Source organism: Micropterus dolomieu, linkage group LG09 (genome assembly GCF_021292245.1).
Source record: "Micropterus dolomieu isolate WLL.071019.BEF.003 ecotype Adirondacks linkage group LG09, ASM2129224v1, whole genome shotgun sequence".
NCBI lineage: Eukaryota > Metazoa > Chordata > Actinopteri > Centrarchiformes > Centrarchidae > Micropterus > Micropterus dolomieu.
In genome coordinates this window covers 22,316,412-22,342,108 of record NC_060158.1, presented here as the reverse complement: position 1 = coordinate 22,342,108, position 25,697 = coordinate 22,316,412, and the positions used below count along the sequence as shown (strand labels likewise).

The 25,697-nt window shown below is 42.8% G+C and overlaps 2 protein-coding genes across 6 annotated transcripts in view; both read right to left on the bottom strand.

Moving 5' to 3' along the window:
- Positions 1–10,324, bottom strand: part of trit1 (tRNA isopentenyltransferase 1) — a 36,022-nt gene extending 25,698 nt beyond the window's left edge. Inside the window, exon 1 of one of the 2 annotated variants that reach the window (XM_046058528.1) lies at positions 10,082–10,324. In XM_046058528.1, the coding sequence (XP_045914484.1) occupies positions 10,082–10,240 (159 nt within the window). In that variant the 5' untranslated portion in view covers positions 10,241–10,324. The remainder of the gene's footprint in view (positions 1–10,081) is intronic. The other variant, XM_046058527.1, reaches the window with a different exon arrangement.
- A 1,276-nt stretch (positions 10,325–11,600) lies between these two features.
- The window catches only part of myclb (MYCL proto-oncogene, bHLH transcription factor b), a 43,376-nt gene continuing 29,279 nt past the window's right edge, over positions 11,601–25,697 (bottom strand). The window contains exons 1-3 of one of the 4 annotated variants that reach the window (XM_046058067.1): positions 17,938–18,184; positions 16,429–17,107; positions 11,601–14,885 (exon numbers count right to left, since the gene is read on the bottom strand). In XM_046058067.1, coding sequence (XP_045914023.1) covers positions 14,113–14,885; positions 16,429–17,062 — 1,407 coding nt within the window. In that variant the 5' untranslated portion in view covers positions 17,063–17,107; positions 17,938–18,184 and the 3' untranslated portion in view covers positions 11,601–14,112. Of the gene's footprint in view, positions 14,886–16,428; positions 17,108–17,325; positions 17,643–17,676; positions 17,850–17,937; positions 18,185–25,697 lie in introns of those variants that run through there. The other 3 variants (XM_046058069.1, XM_046058068.1, XM_046058070.1) reach the window with 3 other exon arrangements.

Genomic DNA, 25,697 nt, shown 5'->3' with positions numbered 1-25,697 from the left:
TATTGATCGACTCCAGACTGTCCAGAACTCAGCTGCCAGGATTTTAACCAGAACAAAGAAATATGACCACATTACTCCTATTTTAGCTTCATTACACTGGCTCCCAGTATGTTTTAGAATTGACTTTAAAATTCTGTTGATCACTTTTAAAGCTCTTCATGGCCTCTCGCCTTGTTATATTTCTGACCTTTTAGTCCCATACGCACCAGCACGTACCTTGAGATCCTCAGGCAGAGGTCTGTTGTCTGTTCCAGAGTCTCGACTGAAAACTAAAGGGGACAGAGCGTTTGCTGTCAGGGCCCCGAAGCTCTGGAACAGCCTGCCCGAGGAAATCAGGTCGGCTGAGTCAGTGAACTCTTTTAAGTCCCTTCTTAAAACATACTTTTATAGGAGAGCTTTTCCCGATCTTATTTGACTTTATTTTATCCCTTTTATTTTATTGTATATTACTAATTTTATTATTAAATTTTCATGCTCTTATCTTTTTTTGTATTATTCTTTACACTTGTTAAAGCACTTTGTAACTTGTTTTTGAAAAGTGCTCTATAAATAAGGATTATTATTATATTATAAATGTCTACTTTAAACATATTTTTGACAAATTTTTGTCATGTCAGAGTATGGCACAACATAGGGAGATACATTAGGGAGAACCAGACAGCACAATTTTATTTTGTCTCAACTTAGTTGTTTAGTTTAGGAAGTATTTTGTAGAGCAAGGCGTGCCCCCATCTTCTTGAATACTCCTAACTTTGTTACCGAGCATCTTCCAGTAGTCTAAATCTTGTATTTCAAGCCAACAACATTACAGGCTGTTTAACCCAACACATATGCATTTGGGTAATCGATACAGTTGTGAAGGTTATTGATCGCATCCTTTGGTGCGTGTGTGGGTTTGCGTGTACTTCACCAAATGTTTTTCAGCGCCGCAGCAAGCCAAAAGTGGCGAGCTAGGGCAGGGCAGAACAACCCAGCCTGATAAATTATTCACGGCTTCTCCGCACGACACCGCTGCCAAGTCAAGGGAGAGATGGGTGCATGGATGGATGGTTAAGATGAAGGAGATGGAGAGCAAATGAAGGAGGGTGAAGGTTTGAAGAAAAAGGGCGCTGAAGAGGACGAGAGAGAAAAGGAGATGAACAGACAGAAGAGCGCTGTGTACTTGTTAGAGAGAACAGGATGCTCCCTGATAAATCTGCACACATTATCCACCACCAGCCCTCATTTGCCTTCACTTCTCTCTCTATCTCACACACACAAACATACACAGATTGTACAGAATAAAGACAGAATGACAGGTAGCAGAAGGATGGCAAAATGATGGTGAGAGAAATACAGAGAGAGGCACGTCGAGTAAGGTCACGTGTCTCTCATTCTGAACCACACATACACCACCAGATTAACACACTATTGGTTTCACACATGGTGAAAAGACAAAAGCTCTTGTTAAACACACGCACACAAAATGTCTCTTTCTATTTTGAGCACTTTAAGGACTACTCGTCCATCTTGGCTTAAAAGTATAGATTTCATGACAACCGGGTACCTGCTGAAGCATGCGATATGACCGACAGCTGCAGAACAGCTACTAAATGGACCTGGTAAGATTTTGTCAACTACCATTTTCCAAGTCTATGACCAAAAGTTAGTTCTACTATCATCCAAGTTGATTTACAGCATTTTGCATTCTTTCCCCCCAGCAGTAATGAAGTTTCCTCTCTTCCATATGTCTTCTCCCTCCTCACAATCCCTCTCGTGTTGTCCATTCTTACCTGCCACTGAGAGAACACAGCTAATCATTATGTAAACACTCCTTAATGTACATTTATGTGTTCTCGGGAGAGAGCGCTGTGAAAACAGTTTGCAACGATTTTAATTTCGCCTTAACAAGGACAAGGAGACCCGAGAGTAAAAGCAGGCAGGGGGAGAAAAATGAAAAGAGCCACTTGAGTGGAAGATATGAGGAGAAAAACGCTTTGAGGGAGGAGCTGCAAATGAGAGAGAAAATGAGAAAGAAATGAAGACTTCCAATCGAGGCAGCTGAAAATGAGCTACAATTTGCGGCGATGTTAGAGCTCAGAGTCGTAAAGGAATCAAAGATAAAGATCACCATAGCTAATCGTGACAGATATCTTCTGGAGGAAACTGAAAGACGAAGTCACAATGAAAGGAGGCGACTGAAAGTAAAGTAAAAGGTGAATTTTCTTTTATCATCTAGGCTGGAGGGAAAATGTAGAATACTGTCATTTAGAGAAAAAATAAAATGACAATATGTAGAGAAAGAATTGATTAGTGCCGAGCATGTTGTTGTTCTTTGGTTTTAAGCTAATGCTGGTCATATTGTTCAGGCCAGCTGAGGACGATTAATGATCTGTGTATTCATGGAAATGCCAGCATGGGCGTCATTTCTACGAGTCAGTCTGATAAACTGTGTTGTTTTTTCCCCATAAATGTTCCTGTCTTAGCGTACTGTGTCATTTTTTTAAGCAATGAAAAAAAACAAAAATAAAAACACTGTAGGTGTTTTCTGGAAAGTTGCTGAGGCCTTCCTCATTCCAAACGTCATAATTCACACTGATGTACTTCCATGGAAACCCATCTAATGTGGGTTCAGCTGCCTACTCCTTCCTGCCTCGCTTTTAAATGGATGAGAATGGATGTGACCGTGTGGCTTGTGTGCAAGTAAGGGAGGAATGTGCTTGTGTGTGTGTGAGACAATGAGCTCAGTGTTCGAGCTCTGCAGAGCCTGCAGCCGGCCTGCCTGGCCAACCTTATGCCCTGCACGAGACAGCTGTTTCTCTGCCACATAAATAAGGGGGGAGCACGGCCAAATGAAAGAAAAAAGGGCAAGAGAGACAGAGAGGGATGCAGGAAAACAGAGAGAACAAACACTCATAGAGACACTCATTGATAAAATAAGATTCAGAGAAAGCCAAAAGAGTGATAAAGCAGACCTTTCAGAGCAGTGTTTGCCCATAATGGAAATTTCTTAACGTTTTTGCAAAATGTTGTTTTCTGACCAGAGATGGTCAGAAATGGACCATACAACAGACCATGTAAAATATGTGAAACGTTTTCTTTGTATAGCTATATGGGGATGCACATACTACTGACCTATCTGAGCAGATCAGGTTTCTGATGTCACTGGTCCACATACAGTTTTCTATTCCACTACATTCATTTAAAGCAATCGATAAACATTTTGGGAAATATGCTCATTCACTTGGATGAGAAGATGGATACCACTCTTGTATCAGCCCACTAAACTAAAAGCTGGCTCCAGCAGGCGGAAACAGTGGGAAACAGCTAGCCTTGTGACCAGGCCTTCAGACAGGCTGAACGTGCTTATATTATGGAGGATGATGCAGATGTATGCGCAATTTCAAAAACCTCAGGCTATTGATGAAAAACTGCACAAGCTTAAATACAAGGTTTGTGTATGCACTACCCAATGTGTTATCTTACACACAGAAGGATGATTTTGAATCCAGTTCCACAAACAGAAGGTACAAAATTTTGTGTTTTGGGAAAAAAAGATCACTGCACATGATCTTCACTCAGTATTGGCTGATACTTGATGTTTGAGTATCAGAATCAGTCTTGTAGGAGAAAAAAGTCGATTAGTGAATCAGTGAAAAAGTCTGTTCTCCACAAGCGGGAAGCTTCCGGTCAAAGAACTAAGGCAAACACAGAAGTCCCTTAAACCAGAAACGACGCTTCTGGCTGCAAAAAGAAGTCTGGCTCCATTAGAAATAATGGTAAAATGAGCCTCCTTCTCAGCTATTACCTCAGTAATAAATACGTACCCACGGCACTGTGTAAATTTAACCAGCGCCGTTGAAAAAGCTTATTAGGAGTCAGCTGTTCACTTTCTCAGAGTACGTTTAGTTTTAAGACTATTTTTCACTAGACAAAGATGTCAGCCCTGTTAAAATGACGTGAATTACAGATGCACCTAGCTAAGCAAGCTAGCTAGCTCCACACACGGCCGTTAGCTCTACCGTCTCGTCCAAATATGGTCATGGCCGGTGCCGCTGGTTGCAAAAACGCAACATGACAGCACCTTATCGGCCAAACTCGAGGCTTCAAAACCGCAGCAGTTCACGTCACGATGACTACATCCACCGATGACCTATATTGCACGTCAGCTGCTTTTTTTCCCCTCAACAAAGAAAATCGTTGAAATACTAGTCCTCTTTCATGAAAATAATAGAGAAATAAAATACTGGCAACAAGAATTTGATCAAAAGCAATAGCAGGGAGGATGTTACAATGTCCTTATTCTGACCCCTGTACATACAACAGCCAAACTGTAAGCTGCATTGCTTTATTTTTATCCTTCTCTCTGAACCACTTCCTCTGTTACATTTGCAACTGAATACGTATCCGCCTATTTTCTCTTTTTACCCCTTCTCTTCTTCCCCCCTCAAGGCACCATCCTTCAACAATTTATCCCTCCATTTTCCTCTCCTCTCTCTGTCTCTCCGGAATGGCCCAGTAATGCCAGACTAATAAATCATTCATGGCGTTGTCCCTCCTCCTCCTCCTACATCCTGCCATCCTCCTCTCCCTCGCTGCTTTACTGTAGTGGTCACCGCATCACCACACCCGCAGACTGCTATTTACACACACACACACAAAATATAAGAGTCAATCAGCTCTCTTTCTTGCCCCGCTCCTACACAGGCTTTGATTACTTATAAAGATGCATCATAAATCGGATGTGGGAGGCAGCATCGTCTGAGTTACAATACAAACAGATACGTCAAAGCCCAGACAGGTCACAGCCACACCAGACAGAGAGAGACAGTGGGAGGGGGAGGGGGGGGAGATAGAGAGAGAGAGAGAGAGAGAGAGAGGAGGGATGACTGCGAGCAAATTAGAGGGATATAACACATAGCTACACGGTTTTTGAGTGTAGGATGTGTTTAATACGTAGATAAGCAGTTGGTGTGTGTGTGTGTGTGTGTGTGTGTGTGTGTGTGTGTGTGTGTGTGTGTGTGTGTGTGTGTGTGTGTGTGTGTGTGCGCGCACGCATGTATAACCACCTCTGGCTAATAATAAAGCATAACCTTTGATAGAATAAGCGCTCCTCACAGCGGGCAAAGCAGTTGGCTACACAAACATCACATTTCCAAATTTACGACTTAAAAAAGGCAAATGACCCCTGGTGCTTTTTACAACGTCCACCGTTACGGGACTATAAGGACCAAGATGACACATGACAGCTTTCAGGCCCATTTCTCACATTCAACGGAAAAAACGCACAAGCCTGACAAATTGTCGCCCTTTGTCGCAATTTATCACTGCTGATGTTGTTTTTGAGAGAATACGGCAGCTCCCTCTTTCACACATGCATAAAGCAAAAAGGGTCATCGGCCACCAATACTTCCAATAGTCCCACAAGCCAGCAGGCATGTGCATGACCTGTTAAATTGGCCCTTAGGACCTCTGCTGGCCCTTTAGAATGACACCCCACAGCACTGCCCACACATAAACTCAAACACACCCCTTTTTTTGTTGTTTTTTTTTGTTTTTTAAACACCCTTCGGGGATACAATTTATTTTGCGTTAACAATGTCTTTATCGTTAATGCGTTGGACAGGTGGCTGCGAGTAAGGATGACTAACTTTGTTAGGGTCTTCATGAAGTATTAACAGAATCATACTGGTGGTTTTGTGTGATTTAGCCCATTTACTCATAGTAAGTAGACTTGATCAATGATCAATTTAGATTAATTTCCTACCTTTAACGCAGCAACTGTTTTCCATTAATTTTGCTATTCAGTGTAAATAAACTTACACACTTGAGACTTTCATATGATAAGAAATCCATGACAGTGAACATTAAATCATCTCTCTCTTTTTTGTCAAAGCTGAGTAAAAGAGAGACAGTTTTTTAAAACACTTCCATGTCGGTGAGTTCAAGCATTCCTGGGAAAATAAAATACCTGAGACTTGAGTGCCCGTCGTCCATAAAGCACACCTAAAACACTGAATCACAATATTACAGAATCCCAATACATATTTAATCAGCATTGCACTCTGATCATTGCACACTGTATCATCAAATACTTGCTGTTTATCATCCTTAAAAGAAACATCAGAAAGGTATTTTCAGATCTTTCAAATTACCAGGTGAGTAAACTTGAGCTGCATGTGACAAGACAGTAGTTATAAAGTGCCCAAGCGACAGACGAGACGATGGATGAAAAACCGCCTGCACATTGGCAGTGGCGTAGCCCAGTAGCTGCCAATATCCTCAAAATGAAGAGTGAGAGTTTATTTCACCGATGTGATGAGCCACAGGACATAAACAAGGCAGCGTTTGAGCGATGATCACAGAGCACGAGTCGCATAAATCACCTCTGAAGTGCACTCACTCTGTCCCCTTACTGTCACTGTCCATGTCAAATGTTTCTTATTACAAATAAAGCCTTGCAAAGCATTGTCAGTGGGCAGGGCCTGGATAAATCCTCCTCTCTCTGCCCTGAGGTGACACTTGATTAACAAATGTTTATCCATTACAGCTCATCTGAAACCTGATTCAACCAATCCAATACTTCAACTTGTGCATATCAAACGGTCAACAGTAACTCAACAGTCATACACAAATACATTTCTCCAAGTTGTCCACTTTCATCGGCTCTAACTTTAAAATTGCCCATATCCTCATTGATCCACCAAAGCAAAGCCTAAACTTTTCCACACACCAGCCGCCGTAACTCCTACCCATTACTAGACGTTAACAGTTTTTTAAAGCCAGATAAGTTGCATAGTGTGAGAGTGGCCACCAATGGCTTGACAATGATTTGATATTAAGAAACCCATGGATACCCAACTACTAGAGTGTGGGTTTTTGAGAGCTCAATTCCCGATCTTTAAAACTTCCAGATCATATTAAGCAAATTTAAGTCTCTCAGGACGTCTTTAATGCTACCTGTACTTAGAGCTGCAACGATTAGTCGATTAATCCATTAGCTGTCAACTGTTGAATTAATCGCCAAATATTTTGATAATCGATTAATTGTAGTCCTGTTTTAATAAAAAACGTCCACATTCTCTGATTCCAGCTTCTCAAGTGTGAACATTTTCTGGTTTCTTTACACCTCTATGACAGCAAACTGAATATCTTTAGGTTGTGGACAAAACAGGACATTTGAGGACGCCTTCTTGGGCTTTGGGAAAATCAATTAATCGTAAAAATTAGCGACAGATTAATTGATCATGAAAATAATCGTTAGTTGCAACCCTACTTGTCTGTTCATTAAAGAATAATTTACTGTACAGCTAAATAAACAGAGAAAATTTGAAAATAATTTTTCATGAATTATTTTAAAAACGGTAAGTGTGCATATGATGTACTGTACTACTAACTTGGGATTCATCTAACTTTGAATATGGTGCACAAAAAAAAAAAAAAAAAAAAAACTTATTCTCTGTGTGAAATAAAGACTTGGAACCTTGGTGAGGTGATGGGTACAGGGAGGCCTGTAAGATCCTAAAAATCATGCTCCTCCACTCACACATTTTCCACACACAATTCCAACTTCAACAGGGAGTGAGTGGACAGGGACATTTTTGGTGAAGGACCCCTGCTGGGCCCTGGACCCCCCACTTTGGGAACCAAGGGTTTACACTGTTTGGCAGTGCCTCATCCACTGACAGTACAGCCGAGCTCTTGTGTGTGTGTGCCATAGATAGCATGTTCATTTAATGAGTGAATAATATCCCCCTGCATGTCCAATGAACTGTGGGTTGGGGGCTTGGGCCACGGGCGGGAGGGGGTGACAATAACACAATAGGAGTGTTAGGGAGTGTGGGAACCAATTCTCCCCGGGACAATAGACACTTCCCAGTGGCCACAGCGTGCCCATTCACTATCAGCTGCTGGGCCGGCGTAGCACGGCGCTGAATATGCACCAGCTCAGCATAATGCTGCTTTCTCCCAAACAAGACCAGACTGTTTCCTATCCCAAAGACAACACAGGCCAGCTCTAGCCTATACACAGCCTCATTCTCACATAAGCAGTCTCTTTCTCACTCCCTCCGTGTCTGCATGTCTCTCTCGCTTTCTGTCGCTGTCACACACACCAACAGGAGGGTAGCAACAAGGCCAGGGATTGTGGAGATAGGCTGGGGCTGCCGTGCTGTAACTAGGCCACTGTTCCTCTCTGGCTGCTGGTCGTTGAGATATTCTGGGCTGAAATGTTATTAGCGTAACCCAGTTTACCCAGTACCAGGTGACTGCTGGAAGAGGCGCTCCCCGCAGGGACACACACACACACACACTCTCAAGGACAATGCACGCCAAGAGGCGGGGAGGAGGGGGAAGGAAGGTGGTGCCGAAACGGGAGAAAAGGCGATGAAAGAGTGAGCACAACGCGATAACGTGTTGAATTCTGCAGTCAGAGGAATCACTGCGGGACACCGGCACATTTGGATAAAGTTGAGTTACTGTGTGTGTTTCTGCGTGTGCGTCCACGCCGTGCTCTGGTGTGACCCAGACTCAAACCTGTACCCAGCCTTTTCTTTTGTGTGCGCGCCCTCTGGTTGCTGCGGCAACGGAGCCTGAGAACCAAAAGGGAGGGCGGGGCAAAGAGAGAGAGAGAGAGAGGGGAGCAAAGAGATGCAAGCCTGAGAGTTTTTTTAAATGTTGCGGTGTTGACACACACACACACACACACACACCCACCAGCATATTATCATGTCAATACAGTCATCTGTCATCACACAGCTCTGACGTCTCACTGCTTATCATATAAACCTTTAACTACATCCTGTTGAATATGTTAATGTTTTACTGGATAAGCAATGAAAGACACAGTAATGAATGAACCAGTAAATATTTTTATGAGCTAACTCATGACTGATTTCCATTCATTTATCCTTCGCCTTAATTGGCCCCAGAGCCACGCTGCTATATTACACTACTTAAACAAATAGCTGTTACCATGTGGCCTAAAGACGTATATTTACAGATCGCCATTGCATTTCTGCAACACCTGTCGTATTTTGCAGTGCAAGTGAATTTAAGTATTCAGTTGTTTATTGTGATTTATTTACCTCCACTTTATTAGTGATTATTTGTCTATTAATACACTCTGTAGTTATTACTTATGTCCAGTTTATATAGTACATTTTATTCTTATATTACTGCTTCATACATAAGATGTTCATAATGTGTTTAGTATTCTAGCTTTTTACAGTTACTCAGCTATACTTTTTCTTTTTCCTCGATAACAGTCACACTGTATAGTTGTGTGTGGTGGTGTCACAACAAGCTAAAATGTAAACTCATCCCCTAACAATTTTTTAATAGATCACACCTGCGATCATCAGTTCAGATTTTGATATCACATTTCCATGCCACCAAAAGTCAAAGGTATTGAATGAAAGCCAAGTCCCATCTGTTGCTGCCAAGGTGTTAAAATGGAGCGCAAGTCTTCACCATAACCACCAGATATAAGACAAGAGGACAGAAGACAAGGAAAAAGCACAGCTGTCATACATAAACTGTTGTTTTCTGTTGCCCCTCTCTCTTTCCCTTGTGTGTTCCCTGGCTTTCTCTTTACTTTAAATAAATGCAGTCTATTTAAACTGTCTTTTAAAGAAAGACAAAACATCGCTGCGTGTATTTAAGAGGATGTTGGGTGACATGTCTGGTTTTCTCCAGGCCGTGCAGACATGGTGCTGATGTGGGTCAGCACGGGATCCTCTAAACACGGGATGCTCTGCCCTGAGGCGAGGTTCATTGCTGGATATGAGTCAGCGCAGACCTTTAACTGTTAACGGTAGAGGAATAGTCTGATTAAGGTTATAATGGGAATGTACTGTGATTTCCACATTATGACTTGCCCTGTTGCTAACGGCTGCTGGCCTGCGCTAAACTCCGCAGTCAGAAACACCGAGTCATATTATGGCAGTCTGCTTGCTTCACTTCAGATGTACATTAAGTTGTCTTTATGCAGATGTTTTACTTGCTTTACTCGAGTTATTTCTGTGTCAGTGACAGTATAATGGCTGCCATGCCGAGGAGGACTCCCTATGCATCCCCCCTCCACTGCCAACATACTTCCTACCTGCATGGAGTCGGCGCTGATTATTTCTGCCTGAAGCCGTTTTCCGATCTCGATCGCCAGCTTGGACTTCCCGGTGCCGGTAGCTCCCAAAACCACCACCAACGACGGGATCATCGCTCTCCGTATGGCACACTGCACGCTGCGAGCGGACGCCGCCATGATGCTGCTTCCTCGGTGCCCAGCTGACGGCTATGCGCATGCGCAGTGGGGGGAGCAGAGAGGAGAGGCGGGCTCTGTTACCGGGCAACAGGCAGCCGTTACTGTGGCAACTCTGATCGATGGGGCATCGTGTCTTTCATCTTAGAAGAATAAATAAATGTTATTTTAATTTAAACATTCAGTCTTACTGATGCTCTGATTGGTCTGATCGGTCTGCAGCATCAAGCTGGATTAAAACCAGTTCAGCTCAAAAAGGTGAATCAGGTGTCTGACTTCTCTCTCCTTGTTGCTGCATGTGGGAACAAATCAGACTGCTGATCGCATTTATCTATTTGTCAATGAAATGACTTTACAGGGACGATCCAGTTAGTATTGTTTCTATGGAAACTGTGGGAGTGCTCCAGCAGCAGTAAGCGAGGATGCTTGTTGCCATGGCAAAGATGCCAGGATGGGTTACCTTGGAGAACTAACGGTGGGTGACTGCAGAGAGCGAGATGTGCGTTCACTCATACAGGTGGTTTTAATGGGAAACAAATGTGCACCATAATAACACACTAGATTTAAGTGTAGCTATATCCAGCTACAAACTGAAAAACCAATATACAACTGATTGTTCTTATTATGTGTGGAAGAGAAACAGATACGGCAAACAGGTCATTTATGATGTCAAAACATGAACTGAAATGAACACCATAAAGTTGGAACTCTGTGGGATTCATCTCCAAGCAAAGGTTGGCATTTTTGATGTTGCTCAAACATACAGATTCAATTTAAAGCCACTCTCTGTGGATGTGTGATGGTTTGGAAGGCACTGTACAGTAAGGGAACTGTATAGGCTATATAACATCCAACTGGATAGTCTACGTACATTAAAAGGCTTCTATAGGCATCAAGTCAAATGCAAAAAAATAAAAATTACAAAATATCAGACAGCAAGATGAAAGAAATACACAGTTGGAACTCTGTGGGCTTCTTATTCAATCAAAGGATGAAATTTTTGATGTTGCTTAAACATACAGATTCAATTTAATCTATTCTCTAAGTGTTTAGTTCAGTCTTGTAATTTCAAGCCAACATTCACCTTTTCGCTGGTCAATAATAAAGACAGGGTGAAACTTGGTAAACATGTTCATGTTTTTGCAAATAAGATCAACTTCACCAAATGCCTGCATGGCAACATATTGCCTGTGTATTCACCCCTACGGGTGATTTTAATGGAGAACAAATGTGCACTATAATAGTAGTCAAAATAACACTAGATTTAAGTGTTAACGGTAATCCAGCTACAAACTGAATAACAAATAAACAACTTGATTGTTCTTATGTGTGGAAGAGACAGACAGATACAGCACACAGGTCATTTATGATGTCAAACCATGAATTTATTAATTTCCGGACATACTCTTCATACATATAGGCTTATGAGGTACAGAAAGAAAAAGTGCTGAGACAAGGCTCCAAAATCATGATAGTTTAGCTCCCAAAGTATGTAAGCAATATCCACTGCTACCGTGACTGTGCCAAACACAGAGACCAGTGACCAATACCAGTCAAACAAATAAAAATAAGAAAGCAGGGCAAACCACTGCTGTGTGTGCACCCTATTGAGAAATCTAAAACAGGACTAATGGTGGTTTGTGCTGAATTTATTAGCAGAAAAATATATAACAGCAAGTTCACATGAAGGAAGGGTTGCTTCTGTCTGCGTGGGTCTGGCATTTGGTCATAAATACAGCATATTACAGCAGGGGGTGTTTTCCTCAAGCACAGCTGAAGGCCCTAGCACAAGAGCTACAGCTTGCTTGAGAGTTTCCTGAGTGCTGGTAAGAGCAGGATCATTTACAGTACTAGTTCCAGGGCTACAGTGTTCTCTGTTGCATGGCTTGTGGGAAAATAGGGAGCACCAGGGCTTGCAAAAAAGCAGAGAGAAAGCATTAACATTAAGGTCACTAAAGGCTACACACAGCCAGAAGTTTAATCGGTAGATCCTCTTAAGTTCCCCCCCCCACGTCAGATTTAAGAGTGTGTTACAGCTACAGTGATTGGATTGAATACAGGAGCATTCAGGTGCTTTTGACTCCAGAGAGAAAACAGGCCATACGTGCCAATTTTCAGCACATAACCACCAATAAAGACCTGCCAGCTACAATAACAGAAACAGTCATTAGCTCACACTGAAACAACTTGGTAGGAAAATATAGTATAAAACTTTTGTCAATTCTGACTTGTACAAATAAAACAAACCCCCAGAGAAAGAAACAAAGAAGCCATGAACAGTAAAGAAAACAAGTAGGCATTGCAAAAAAAAAAAAAAACAAACAAAAAAAAAAAAAGTGTTGACAAAGTGGCTAGTGTGATCAATGTTCAGTAAGTGTTTTATCTTGACTTTTTTCATAATCATTTTATTAACAAAAATAGAAGCTTTGAGTTATCTTTGAAAAGCCTGCAAGCTTGGCCCCGGTTTAAGACGCAGGGCCCAGAACTAGGATGAGTATAGTAGACAGCTCTGGTTTTGGTTTGGAAGGGGCTGTACAGTAAGGGAACTATATACATAACATCCAACAGGATAGTCTACGTACATGAAAAAGGCTTCTATAGGCATTACATTAAATGCAAAAAAAAACCCAAAAAAAACCAAAAAACACAATTACAAAATATTAGACAAGATGAAACAAATACAGTTGGAACTCTGTGGGCTTCCTCTCCAAGCTAAGGTTGGCATTTGTGATGTCGCTTAAACATACAGATTCAATTTAAGCCATTCTCAAAGAGTTTATTCAGGTTGATAATTTGATGCCAACATTCACCTTTTGGCTGGTCTCCATGGCACAACAATAATAAAGACAGGGTGAAACTTGGTAAACATGTTCATATAGTGTTTTTGCAGATGTTGACTGTATATGGATTGACCTGAAAAAAAAAATGCCTGCATGGCAACATATGGACTCATTTTCTCCAAATAATGCTGCAAAACAGGGTGTTACTGTGGGCACTGTGCTGCTGTCGAAACATCTATGACGCAAGAAGACAAACACTGAAGTTATGAACCTGCAGGCACAGAAGTTAGGACTTAACCTGAGCTATTCCAGAGGTGCAGAACAGTTTGTATGCTTCCAGTTGCAACATTATGATGCATGGCTCAGTACAGTCCCACAACAGCCCCCTGCATTCCCCCATTATCAGCAAGCATAAAGCTAGAAACTTCAGCTGCTGACACAGACAAGTGTGAACAGAAGAGGAAACAGAAGAATTTAGATGCTATGGAAAATGAGAGAAGAGGCACAACTTGAGAATAAAATGAGTTGTATGCCAAGCGCTAAGGAGCAGGGAACTTTAAAAGAAGTTACAATTTGAAGGGAGACCCCACAGAAAACGTCAGGGGGCCTTTAGACTGATGACAGATTGAAAGAGGAGACAACACTGCTGTGCAAGCACACCAAGCCTTATCACAATCAGGGAGACATCTGACCAGACCATGCAGCAGGTAAACAGCAAAGCTGTAGCAGTTTCTCAACTAGAAGCTGTTGCATTCACAACAAGCCTTCTGGTAGCAAGCAACAATTTTGAATATTTTTTAGCAAGGGGAAATATAACATTTTGACAAACCTATATTGAGTAACCATGGACATATAAATCTGTCCGTAAGATGCCCCATAAGATCAGTCCCTAGCTGGCTGTCCTGACCGGCTTACGGCTTTGTCAATCACTCAGAAGCTAATGTGCAAACCACAAAAATAGAAAGAAAAAAACAACAATACACCCGCACAATTCCAACGTGACCGATTCAAAGTGAACATTAGGGTCTTTTCTCCTTCACGTAGTCCCGTTCAGTTCTGTGAGTGTACGTTTGTGGTGACGGCTGACCCCGACGCTCAGGATCGTTTGAGCTGGGCCAGCCTCTGCAGCAGCTGCAGCTGCCTGGCTTTCAGCTGCTTCCTTTCCTGAGCCTTCTGCCTTTCCCTGGTGTGCAGCTGCTGCAGGTACTCCGTGGCTCGCGTCAGGATCGCCACCTTCGGCGTCTTGGGGCAGTCCGCTAAACCTGGGATCTCATCCCGCAGTGACAGGAAACGTGAGCGCAGGTCATTCCTCCGCTTGCGCTCGAGGAAGTTGTGCGCCTTGCGTTTGTCTGTGTCCTCGCAGTCGGAGGACTGGGGGCTGGAGAAGAAGTGGGGCTTTGAGGGGGAGCTGTTGGGATGGGAGGAGGGCGAGGAGGAGGAGGAGGGAGGAGACGAAGGGGATGTGGAGGAGGTAGGAGAGGAAGCCCTAGGGTTAGGGGACTCTGACCTGACTCCGGCCACAGTCACTTGAGACTTCCTGCTGTCTAAGTTCAAAGGGGTGTGGCCGGGCCGGGGCTGGTGGTACTGAGTGTTCTGGGTGACCTGGGTGGAGGCCTCCTGCCGAACCCTCTTCCGAGGCGGCTCGGCCGGCGTAGGGAGTGTGTCCGGGGAGGGCGCAGCATAGTTGTGCTGCTGTTGGTGGATGGAGATGTGGAAACGCTTCATGCTGGGGTCGAGGGGGTCGGCGCGAACCGTTATAGTCACTGGTTTACGAGTGTTGACCAGTCGGCGAGGTTTGCGTTGCTGCTTGTGCTCCACTGTCACCACATCAATCTCCTCTTCATCCTCATCCTTGTCGTCTTCATCATCTGAAAAAAGGGCAGGAGGGAAGGCATTAAGTGATGCGTTTGATTATCAAAAATATCTGCTAATGACTGCAGGGGACAGCTGAAGTTGGAAACACGAGTCACATAAAAAAATAAATAAATAAGAGCCACCTGACTTGACACAGTCACCCTGCCCTCCTGTCTCCTTAAACAAATAAAATGCTTCTGTAAAAATTTACTTCACACAAGGCCTCATGAAGTCTCACACACTACAGGATACACACTGTTGCTGTGATGACTCACCGCATCGGGTGACTTCCGAGTTAGGATGAGAGGCAGGTTAGCTGAAGAAGCACTCAGGTGCAACTCTTCAACTTGTTCTAATGAGCCTAACATGGAACCTTGCGCACGTTTAAGACCATTTGCTGCTTAATTTTCTCGAGTGGAAACAGGATATTAAACATGAAAGGTCTTATCGACTTGATTCCCGCCAACAGACTAGACTCTTGGGAGATTTTCAATGCTCTTTTAAAGTGAAACCCACCTTTAAAGTAATAGCACTTCCGTGTATTTGACTACTCAGAAAGTAGTAATCTCTATATGAATAACACAATAAAGAGGAGATGGATAAAGAGCTTTGGAGGGAGGGGTGCCCGCTTATTATTTACAACAGCATTTATGAGAATAGATGACATCTCGAATTACAAGGCATACAGAATGAATTCCCTAAAGTAGCCCTATTAGAGCTCTTTATTGGTGTCATTTCCTTTGATTGCTCATTCTCCACTTCCTTGAGCACATATTATTCCCTGAAACGGTGTGAAATACTGCCTCAAACTCATTTCAAAAGAATTCTGCAGGCCGAGCCGAACTCCTAAATGACTAATCCCGCTCTATTCACAGACCAGGCTGGCTCGCACCAAATCCACCCACTGACACAATTGGCGCTGCAGCCTGTTGAGTGGAGGAATGCAGCAACAAGTTCCCTTTGTGACATTCCACACACACCATTATGCATGGTCCAAGTTCAGCATCACATGGTAGCCCACATTGGGTTCAAGGAGTGGAAATGGGAAAAGAGGTCTAGAGCCAGGGAGAATTTTGGTTATATAAAATAACCAAAATGATAGATTTCCCCTTCCCTCCTGGTTACATAAAGTTCCAATAATAAGCAATATGCTTATTGAATTCATGTCAGATCTGAGCTAGGCAGTGCAGGAGAGGATATTGTTATCATAAATCAGACTAGAGGAACAGGGAGAGGTAGCAGCTGGTTTGCTGGAGCCCTGCCAAGCAGCAGATGTTTCAATGGGCGTGTCACTCACTGGGCTAGAAGCATGTGTTGCATGCACCAAGGTAACGCAATGCAGTCATTATGTGCCATGCCAACCCCTACTGCCAGATAATAGCTAATCAAAGCAAAATATTAACTAAATGCCAGAAAGAAACATGACATTTCAAATCCAATTAACCTTAAGTCACCCTTGTAAAAAATGCTTGAAAGCATAAATGTGGACAGGCAAATCAGAGAAATGTTTGTATAGAAAAGTCCCCGGCTATGTTGCATATTTCATCTGTTACTGACCTGATGAGTCGGTGTGAGACTCGGAACCAGAGGACACTTGTTTCTTGCATCCACCGTTTAATGGGAAAGTGAGCACGGCTGCCGGGTCTACACAGTCCGCCGCCAGTCCGCTGAGAGCGGACGCGTCGGCGGGTGCACTCTGCGCTCTACCCGGGGACGTAACGGCAGACCCGGCTGCGACTTTGGCCGCGGCCCCCGTCCCGGGACAGGAGGCGCAGCGCTCCCCTACAACTCTCTCCAGCTGCTGTCCGGCCGAGAAGCCACTCCACATGCAGTCCTGGATAATGATGGAGCTCAGGTTCCCGAAGGAGTCATTGGACGTTGTCAGCTTACAGGGAAGGTCCTGCTGCTGCTCATCATCCTGCCCTAAGAACTGAGATACCCACTCCAGCTTGTCCCCCAGAGACGGGCACAGCAGCCCGACCCTGCTGGACCCCTCCACCGCCCGGATAGGGGACATGGGCGGGGTCGGTACTAGCTCGAATTTCTTCCATATGTCCTCGCTGGGCGCTGTGGACTTGAAGAAATCCTCGTCAGGGTCGTGGTGATCGTCGTAGAAATAATGTTGGTAGTGGTCGAGGTGGTCCATGTCCCAGTTTTCATAACGAGGAGCGGTGGAGCTAATGCCCGGCATGGGGGCTGCAGGCAGGGGGGGTTAATCACTCCCTGTTCCCTCTGTCTGCAGAGAGAAATAGCCAACAGTTGTATCAGAACTGAGCCTCATTCTCATCAAAATAATCACACCCCTGTCCGGAAACATGTTGCCCTCTGGAGGGAGTGGGTTGATTTTGGCGCTTGAGTGAATGCATTCTACTTATTATATTGTCTGTCACAGCGAACTGTTTCCTACAGTAGCTTTAAGAGAAAACATCAACAGAGACGAAGTAGGTAGCCTACCTGTATCAGAACATGGTGCGCCAATTAAGACTTGCCTACCATGTAGTCCGTATCTAGTCCGTGTATAAGGTCAACGAGTTCATAAACGCGCTGAAATAACGCTATGGGAAATTTTCAGCCATGAAATACAAAGTAGCCTCGCCTATGCTTAAATGCAACAAAGTTAAAGTTAAACTACTCTGTGTTGCTGCTGAGAAGTTCAAGTTTCGCAACAGTGTTTCATTACATAACACTGTTTTAGTAGTAGGCTCTGGCGGAGAGAGGGGGGGGGGGTGTATTTTCTGCTGACTGAAGAAAATAGAGTGATTAACCTAAATTAGATTGAAATAGGTTAATTGGATAGACAGGTACCTGTCTTGTCTGGCAACACACCCGGTCAGACGGGGGGAGTCGTATGTAAAGTAGTTTCTGACTCCTCGGCTCAACTCCTAACAAGCTCAAAGAATTCAGCTGCGACTAAAAAGCGCAGATCAGTTAATTACGCAGCAGGCGCGCTGGAAAGCTGCAAACTCCGAGCGGCCCATTTATTAACTGAGAACCTATACCCCCGCGCCTGTGTGTTGACGTCCCCGTAAGGACAGTTGCTGGAGACAAAAAAAAAAATAGTTTTACCTGGTGTTGAATGTGAAAAACCTGCCTGCGTCTTCATAGATCCGCCGTGCGCAATTTATAAAGCAGCAGCCACAATGATTCCTTATGTATAATCTGCCTCAAAATGTGAGCGGTCCCGCAGATCCGCTTTGTGCCTTGCCCAGGTTGTAAACAGTCCTTTCAGGTAAATGAGTCCGTTTGGTCGCAGTCCCGCCGCTCATAAGGCTGGATGGGTTTCGGCTGTGGTCACTTTTCTTTGCAGACTACTGCACTATATGATCCGGGGGAAGGCGAGTCGGCTATTATGCATAAAAGGCGGGTCGTAGTAGGAGAGCCACGCCTGCCGTTTAAAGGTGCAGCACGCTCAAAACACGCATGATGCTCTGCAGAGGCTGTATGGCACTGATTTCATAAGTTGTCATTGTTCTGCTTTTGCAATAGGCCTAATTATGCAAACATATTATTGCAACGTATGTATGTGCGTGTGAGTGTAAACACACTTGTGCAAATGCATGAGCACCTGTGTGTAACCATCATGCTGCATAAAAAGGAGGGCATCTTCCACAACAGGGAGCAGTTATAGGCATAATCTGTGTGTTTGTGGGAGGGGTGTGTCACAGTGATTTCATGTGGACATACGGCTGCAGTATCCGATGTCGGTCCATGCATCTCATAGTCTCTGTAATCAATATCAATGATGTAGAGCCCTCCCTCCGAGAGAGTCAATATGGAAGCAACGCTGTGTGTGTCATATGTGTATCTCCTCGACAGCTGCACACGCCTACACACACACACACACACACACACCAACAACTGCTGACACTTGTTTTTCTTACCATATGAAACCCTCTCAGTCTTGCCTTTTTTTCGAGTCGTGAAACTATGCCGCACTAAACTTTGGCACATTCGCTCTTGAGGATGATGATTGAGAAACATCCTTCCTTTAACTGCTCCTCTGAAGTTCCCCCTCCAGCTCGGCAGCAAAGCAGACAGCGTGAAATCCATGTCTGTCCACCTCATCTTCCAATCAAACTCAGACACCTCCTCACCCCACTTCTTTTTCCCTCAAACCCCATCTTCTGTCACTCATCCTCTATTCTTCTCTCCTCAGTTTTACTCCCCTCCCGACACTTTTATCCCCAGTCAACCCTGATCAAAAAGATCTTGACCCTCAAGAAACAGGGAGACTTCAGATGGTTATATCCCAGGAGAGAGCCTCCAAACACACAGAACTAACAGACTGGAGAAGCAGAAGCTGCAATCTTTCAATTTCCCCCTGTCTGTATCACTTTCTCTCTCTTAGCTCGTCCTGTTTCTGATCCCTCGTTCTCGTGGCGCTTTTATCTTGTTCCTCTCTGTCTTCTGCCTTGTTACATACTTTGAAATGCTTAATCTGCCGCCCCTCTTTGAATTAATCATCAAAAGTGAATGGGTGCAAGGACGAGCTCCTTAAAATGTCCTTAAAAATAAGGAAGATATGTCTTTTTTTTTTTAAAAAACAGATTAAGTGAATTCAGTCCTCAAGGAGTCCCCCCAATTTAAATCATTTAAATGTACAAAATATGCAATTCTCCCATTTTAATCTAATATTTCATTCATATGCAAATGTAAATATGATTCTGGGAAATGTTCTTTCCATGCAGATCCTTACTTAGATGTGTTGTGGTAGGGCTCAGATGGAAATAATAAAAATTTACAGTAATTCCCCTATGGATTAGTGAACCTTCTTTGCATAAGAATAGGAGTACAGACATGCCAGAGAGAGTCTCATTGGATTAGTGAAATATTATCACTCACAAGGTACCAATTAAGTGGTATCTCCTCCCAGAAGCTGATAGTGGTGATCTGCACTATGCATATTAATATATTACATTAACATTATAGTGCTGGTGTGTAACAGCTCAAAGTAAAAACCTGCTGAGGTCAACGTAACCCTTGACGTAGTTCAACATTTTGGGAACTACTTATACGCTTTTTTACTGAGGTTTAGATGAGAAGTTACTTTCATATCTCCACTAAATATGAAACCAGCTAGCTTGGCTTTGCATAAAGAGTGGCTCCTTCCAAAGGTAATTTAACAAATCTGGCTGTCAGCACCTTTAAAGCTCACTTATTAACACAATGTATGTTGTTTGTTTAATTCACACAAAAACTGAAGTTAAAAAACTGCAAGTTTAAGTTTTACAGGGGTTATGTGCAGGATTATTTCTTTGCCGGGTGCAGTGACTTCTTGTAGTCCGGCACATAATCAGACTATTCCCCTCTGTTTCCAGTCTTTTTGCTAAGCTAAACTAGCTAGCTGGCTGTAACTTCCTATTTATCATAACTTCATGACTAACTTTTGTTAGTTGTATAATCCTTTCCCATATTATTATAAATCGCTGTATAGTATTTTGTCATTTGACAAGCCTTCAGATTCATGGACCTGTTACCAACACTGGTCTTCCTGGATTGTATTTCGTGTCTAATCAGTTCCTGAAGCAACCCCCCCCCCCCCACACACACACACACACACGCCAATGCAGCCCCTTGCGTTGTTTTAACGCAGGGCTGTTTTGTGGTCTGAACACTGGCTAACTCATTTCCAAAATATCTAACTATTTCTTTAACAGTCAGCAGCTGTGATACAATTAAAGGTAGGGCAGTTTGTTAGCAAAACGTTAAAGTCTGAAGATCTTTTCAATTTTTTCTAAATCAAAGATATACTCAAATACCACAGTTGATGTTTTCCTTTGGCACATTCTCTCTGCAGCCTTCGGTATAACATACTGTGCATAGAATTGCGTTTCATTTTAATGTCATATGTGATTAGATTAGTTTCCATAAAACAATGCTGTAATGATCCCCATGGGGCTGTTGCAGCAGCAGCAAAGTGCAGGATATGACTTTATCATATACTGCAGATAATTAAAATAATCATTATGCAAAGAGAGAGAGAAAAGTAGTGCAGCAAATACAAAAGGAAATTGACAAAGAAATGCAGGTTTACTCGAATAAACCAGTGTGTGGGTGTGTGTGTTAAATATGCACTGTGTACTGATCAGATTTAAACATAGATTTACAATAGATGTTCAGACATAATTGAGCTTACAAACGTGCAATGTTAGCTTTCACTGCATCATTAAGATTATAGAAATAGAAATATGCTGAGGCTTGCTTTGTTCACTGTCACCTTACGAAATATGCAAATTAATTTCAACAGGAATATTACCATGTACGTAACAGATAATTAAAGTAAAGTAAAAGGTTAAAGGTCACCCTTCACATCATTCCTCCAACCACCCCCTCTCCGTCTGACTCTGACCTTCCAGACTGATCAATGAACACCTAGTCTGGGATCCACCAGTGTATCTGGACCACCACAGGTTCACTTTATGTAATCTGGGAGACTGGAGAGGAAAAGTGACAGCTGCTACCCACTGCATGGTGTTGACCTCCTGCTGACACACTAAACACACACTGACACACACACACTTACAAACACAAGCACACACACGTGGTAAGGGAGAGGATTGCCTTTCAGCCCAGATGCTCTTTACATTGAGCTATTGCACACTGAGCTGCAAACACACATACATACAAATACACACTCTTCACCTCTTAATATCGTCTTTCTCAGATTTCTGCCTCCACATACAGTGGAGGTAAATGAAATTCAATGGTCTCAGCATTACAAAAACTTTCAATCGAAAAATCAAAGAGGATTATATCTTTCTAAAAACAGCTATTTTCAGTGAAAACTGTTCACAGTAAGGTATGTGGATTATTTAGAGTAACAGGGATATTTACAGTTTATTGCTGTTGCAATTTGAGGTTGAAAAAAACCCACCACAAATGTTTGTAAAAATAACATTTATAATAAAACACCAAATACCCTAATTTCTCATGTATTAAAATAAACTACTGTATTTTTCTCTATAAATCTCTTTGCAAACCTTCTATCGGCCTATTTGATCTCTCCCTTCACCAGTACACTAATGCCACATTCAGACCAACCGTGAATTTTCGCCTCGCAACGCTTTCCTCGCGTGAGTACATTCGCTCACACACAATGCGAGAAGGCGATTTTAACGCGATAACGTGAATGAACACAACTCGCCTTTACTACAACTGTATGAACCCAAAGTAAACATTTTGCTGTGATTAAATAGCAATAAACGGATCTAACTGATGCCAAAATAACTACAGCATGATGCATGATTTCTTAAACATATGAATTCATGCTTTGTCAGGTTTGTCAGCAAGACAGCAGGACAACAACTTCTAAGATGTTTGTTTTCTGAATGGAGTTTGGGTCGATGAGGTCTATGCTATGCTAACTTGGTCACAGTAAAGTACAATGATAGCTGGAATAAAGTTACAGACACATGTTTTCTGAAGTCACCAGGTAGTTCAACCTCCTCGCTTTCTTTTCTCCCAGCAATGTCCACTTTTGTCTGGTTTTTATATAAATATGAAGTCGTAGTCCGACAGAGCTAACGACGCTAACAACATCACTGGAACCGGATGTACACGGAACCTAGCTGCTGAGAAGCTCCAGTGAAGATAAATCAACGTTGTAATCCTAAATACTAAAGTAAAAAGCTAATTTAATAAAAGCAGTTTACTCCGAGCTCCTCCAGCGAGAAAACGGCGTAGTTGTCAGAGCAGAATCTGACCGACTACGAGGGTTTATTTGTCCAATAGTTGCAGCGCTGCTCCCTGCTCCTCTCCCCCAAGTTTAGCAGCTCTCAGCCGGCCAGCAGATTTTCAATCCCCCGCTCTGCCTGGCTCTCTCCACACAACGCTCTGAAGCCTCGGTGACGTACGGACAAGCACAACACTGATAGGCTATCGCGACTCAGCGTCATGTGACTTCTTCGCTTGAGTTGAAAATATTCAACTTGCCTTCACATCGCCGGCCCCGCCCCCTTCGCGTTGCTTCGTGCCGCCCGACAGGAAACCGCGGCTATAGGCGACAGCAGGACAACACCTTCTAAAATGTTTATTTTCTGAATGGAGTTTGGATCGATCAGGGCTATTCTATGCTAACTTGGTCACAGTAAAGAACAGTGATAGCTGGAATAAAGTTACAGACACATGGTTTTCAAAATGAAAAATGGGGTCGACAGCGTTTTCAAACTTCTCTGTTTAGGTCTTTGTTTTCGCCGTTTTAGTTTTTAGGTGCAAACATAGCAAAAGGTCTCCGTTTTAAAACTAAAACGCAGTAGTGTAGATGGAGCCTGACTCAGCTGATTAAGTGGACATTGTTTGAGATCAACAGCTTTTCTCTGCCTAATGAGTCATGTGATAAATCTGACATGTGCAACCAGTTAACAGATCAAATATTCACATATTCCTGTGATCACCTAGATGAAGGTTAGTTTTAAAGCCATCAACAGTTTAATGTTTAACTAACAGTTCGCTAATGACTCATAGTTTTATCCTAATTTAGTTAATTGGTGTTTGGTAATGAAGGGTCTACTTTGCATCATCAGAGCTACAACAAACACGAGTGGTGGATGGGTTAACAGCCTGCTGTTTAGTGGCGTTGGTTGCAGCACAATGTTGTTAATGACAAGAAGGCACAGGTGTGCATTTAACAAGTTACACCACGTGGCATTATAAAGTAATGTTGAACAACTCTAAAATGCTTTATTTTTATCTTTGTGCGCAGCTGATGAAAACCTAACACAGGCTGAAAGTAGCAAGCCAGCGTTAACTGTGAGGGCTGCTACTCGGGTCAAATAGTTAGCTGGAACATTACGTAATTTGGTAAATGATTTAGCCTATACTGTAGCTACTAAAATGAAAACCAAAACTAAACAGGAACTGTTATGAATTTCAGCAATTTATGCTAAAAATCAACGGAAAGCTACACGCCTATGTTTTTTTCACCTTGATCTTATTTGGGTCTGGATCAATTTTCTGATCTGATCTCAACTCATATCCTGTCTGGGCAAAATACTGAGTAGGCACAAATTAGGTGCAGTGTTTTTATAAGTCATAACATAGACTTCTCACAAAATATTTTATAGTTTTTATGATATAGTTATATGGTTTATAGTATTTTTAAACTACAAAATAAACTGAACATTGAAGTATTTTGATGCAAATTGAAGCCATTTTCATCAACCCTATCAAACACAAATGACAAAATCCTATTTTATTTTGAAATACATGTTTCATAAACACTGCCCATGAAGACGACAAAGCCACAGCTGGTTCTATTTCGTATTGGCTTCGCCCTCTAAGGCTGTCGCTATGTGCACATGCGGGGCACTGAAAAAAAAAACGCCCGCGGTGTGGGCCTCGCCTACGTCCCCACCTTGTATATCTACACAACGGTACAACGGGGCCATGGGCTCCCATAATGCCCTTTCTTCAGCACTGAGAACCAAGGTCCAGTGAGGCCCACAGCTTAGAGGGCTGTGCCTATACTCATAAAATCTGGAGTTACAATAACTATCGTTCTATTTCGTATAGACTACGCCCTCTAAGAATATTGTTATTGGGTTTAGAGGCAAAGCAGGATGAGTCAGCGCCACGCTGGCCCATACGGTACCACCAAGCACAACTCACCTGCCCAGAGCCAACATAATAAGCCACGCGATCCCCGCAACCCGTGGCATTGGTGTCAGCATGCGCGCAGTCACCAATGGTGCAACATGGAAAGGCAGAGAACCGACCCATGCGTAAAAGACCGGGGACCGGACGGGGGGCCCCGCTGCTGTGCAGGCACAGACATGGTCACACACATCACAGTTACAACTTTATGTCCATTAACTGCCTGGAGGGTATGTAATGTTATTTTAATTTAATATTTTACTAGCTTGCTTTGAGGGCATGCCTGACTAGCCACTAGGCGAGCATTATGAGGCATGTTACAAAGCTGTTTCCAGGCAGTTCAGGAGCAGTGTTTTCTGTGGGAGATGGTAACTTCCTTTAGGGTGGACTTTGGGCTTTTTCACTTTGTAAACTTACATGCACAAAAAAAGATAGATAACACAATAAAGGAAAGGGAAAAGGTCAAAAAGCAAAATATGACCTCTTACTGTGAGGGATGGAGTCCTAAACGCCCACACAAATTTCTGCCAAAGTTAGAACAATCTTGAGTATTTCACATGAGAGATGATTTTTGTTGTTCACTTTTCTCACTAGAAGGGGGCAGGGCTTAACTGAAAAAAAGATAATGTTGCAAACTTCCGTCCACCAATCAGAGTTTAGAAACATTTGAATAAAAATCTGATACCTGTTGGGCTCATGTTGCTGGACTCAAACCATGAGTTTTGTTGTGTTAAACTCTTAATAATTAATAATAAAAACCTAAAGTTGTTGTTCCAAGCTGTGATTGTTGATTATTTAATCACACGTATTTAATATTATAGAGAGAGAAATATTTAGGGTTTTAAACCAAGCTACTGTACGTGTGTGTATGGGCTTTCCAGTAATGTGTCAAAGCAGGAAATATTGACTCCCTCCTGTGTATATCGTCCTGTGTCACTGAGTGTCATGTTTCCATAACTATTTGTGTAAAACCACAGCTGTGTGTAATCGAATGAAAAATTGATTTTAATCAAACGGCAGCACAGCTAATCATCAGCAGTTACTGAAAAATCAAGCAGGCGGGAAATCCATTCAGCCTAATGAAGATATGAGTGAATACTGAATACCAAGAGTGAGTGAACCTCATTGCTTCAAATGTAACAAACACACTGTAATATGTAGACAGGTAAATTAACTTTCTACCATGCAAGTGTGTCCGCTAAACCAAAATTACACGCAAGATCGGAAGAGCGTCG